Consider the following 1,696-nt stretch of genomic DNA (forward strand, 5'->3'; position numbering starts at 1 on the left):
ACACCTCGGCCGGGTGTACAGACACCACAGCCCTGTGTGAATACACCTCCGCCGGGTGTACCGACGCCACAAACACAACCGGGTGCGCACACACCCCCGCCGGGTGTACAGACACCGCAGCAGCCGGGTGCGCAGACACCTCCGCTGGGTGTACAGACACCGCAGCCGGTGTGGAGATCTTTCTTGCGGTCAGTCCTTCTGGTGAAGCGACTGCTACCGCGCAGGGAGGCCCCAAAGGCCCCTGAGAGAGAGCCAGCCGAAGCAGACAGCACAAGGGGGGGAGAGAGGCAGCCAACAAACCCACCACCAGCTCAACCAAACGGATGCGAAAAGAGCGCGAATGCTGTGCAAGGGAAAAGGTCTTATGAGTCGCTCGGCACTGCCTCCTCCGTGAGCAGCAGTAGCAGCAGCAGCAGCAGTTGCAGCAGCAGCAGCAGCAGCAGCCGCAACAGCGACAGCAGCAGGGGTCACGGACAGCAGCAAATAGCATCAGCACAGAACTACAGCCAGGCACACAGCTGAAACGACAGAGTGCATTTGCCTTACTACTGAAATATATTGTTGTATATTATAATACAGAGCAGTTAGCGATAGCTAGCTACAGCTCTCAGCGACAGATGTCACCAGTGGTCATAGTTAGTTCAGGCACTCCAGTTACAACGTAGTCGTTTGTGGGGTCGAAAGCTACTGCAGCAGCTGCAGCAGCAGCAGCAGCAGCAGCAGCAGCAGCAACTGCAGCAGCAGAGGATGTGTCTTCTGTAGGGACTGTGCTAAGAGACGTGTTAATGAAGAGCAGGAGGTAGCGCGTGTCTGAGTGCTGGGGATTCAACTTGCGTGGTTGCTGCTGCTGCTGATGGTGTTGCTGCTGCTGCTGCTGCTGCTGGTGAGCGCGGAGCGAAGAGCTGTTGCGGGGTTTGTTGCCTGCAGCAGTCGTTCAGCCCGTCGCCTGCTTTCGGGGGGATAGGCTTGGACTGGGATGCAGATATTCTTTCACTTTCACAAAACTACGAAGGAATGCTGCAGCGCGTTGGTTGGGTGCTGCTGCGCCCCTTCGTCAGTCTTCTGGGTTGCGGCAACACGCCGGTCATTCAGCTGCTGCAGCACATTGAGGTGAGTTTCGTCTCTACATAGTTTTTTTTTTCTACTACAAGTATATATACAAAGAAACACGAAAACTACACTAGGAGAGGCAGGGACAAGGCGGTGTTTCTGTATACTGAACAGCTGCACAGAGCCGCTTTCTTTACGAGTAATCACAGGTTTATAAGTGACAGACGAAGGAAATGTTGTTGAGTTTGTTTGTTTTTCTTTTGCATGCATGTGGCTGCGTCTGTTGGCCAGGCCGGCTATGACCCCGACATCCCGTATCACACGGCTACGCACGCGGCGCAGGTGGCTCACGCGGCGATGGTGTTGAACACCAAGCTGGATCTAGACCCAGGAAAGTGAGTGAATGCAATGACTGACCTCTTGTGCATTCTTTAGGTCTACGTAGCTGTCTGTACACCTGAGGTTGAGATGAACTTCGCGCATTTTCCACCTGCGCAGCAGCTTTCCTTGGTGATCTTGTGGCAGATAAGGAGTGCCTGTATTGGACTTTATCGTAGATGTATCGTAACTAGCCAAAGCTAGCCACAGCTAGCCAGAGCTAGCCAGAGCTAGCCAGAGCTAGCAGCGAATGATGATAACCAGTAGT

At 54.1% G+C, this 1,696-nt stretch overlaps 1 protein-coding gene across 1 annotated transcript; it reads left to right on the forward strand.

Annotated features, from left to right (window-relative positions):
• Positions 1-1,014: 1,014 nt before the first annotated feature.
• On the forward strand, positions 1,015-1,449 carry EMH_0096070 (uncharacterized protein; the record flags this gene model as incomplete). The annotated part of the gene is made up of 2 exons (XM_038023221.1): positions 1,015-1,110; positions 1,342-1,449. The coding sequence occupies 2 exons, from the start codon at positions 1,015-1,017 to the stop codon at positions 1,447-1,449; spliced, it is 204 nt and encodes a 67-aa protein (XP_037879075.1).
• Positions 1,450-1,696: the final 247 nt, after the last annotated feature.

Source organism: Eimeria mitis, genomic scaffold (assembly GCF_000499745.2).
Source record: "Eimeria mitis Houghton genomic scaffold, Emh_scaff8872, whole genome shotgun sequence".
Lineage (NCBI taxonomy): Eukaryota > Apicomplexa > Conoidasida > Eucoccidiorida > Eimeriidae > Eimeria > Eimeria mitis.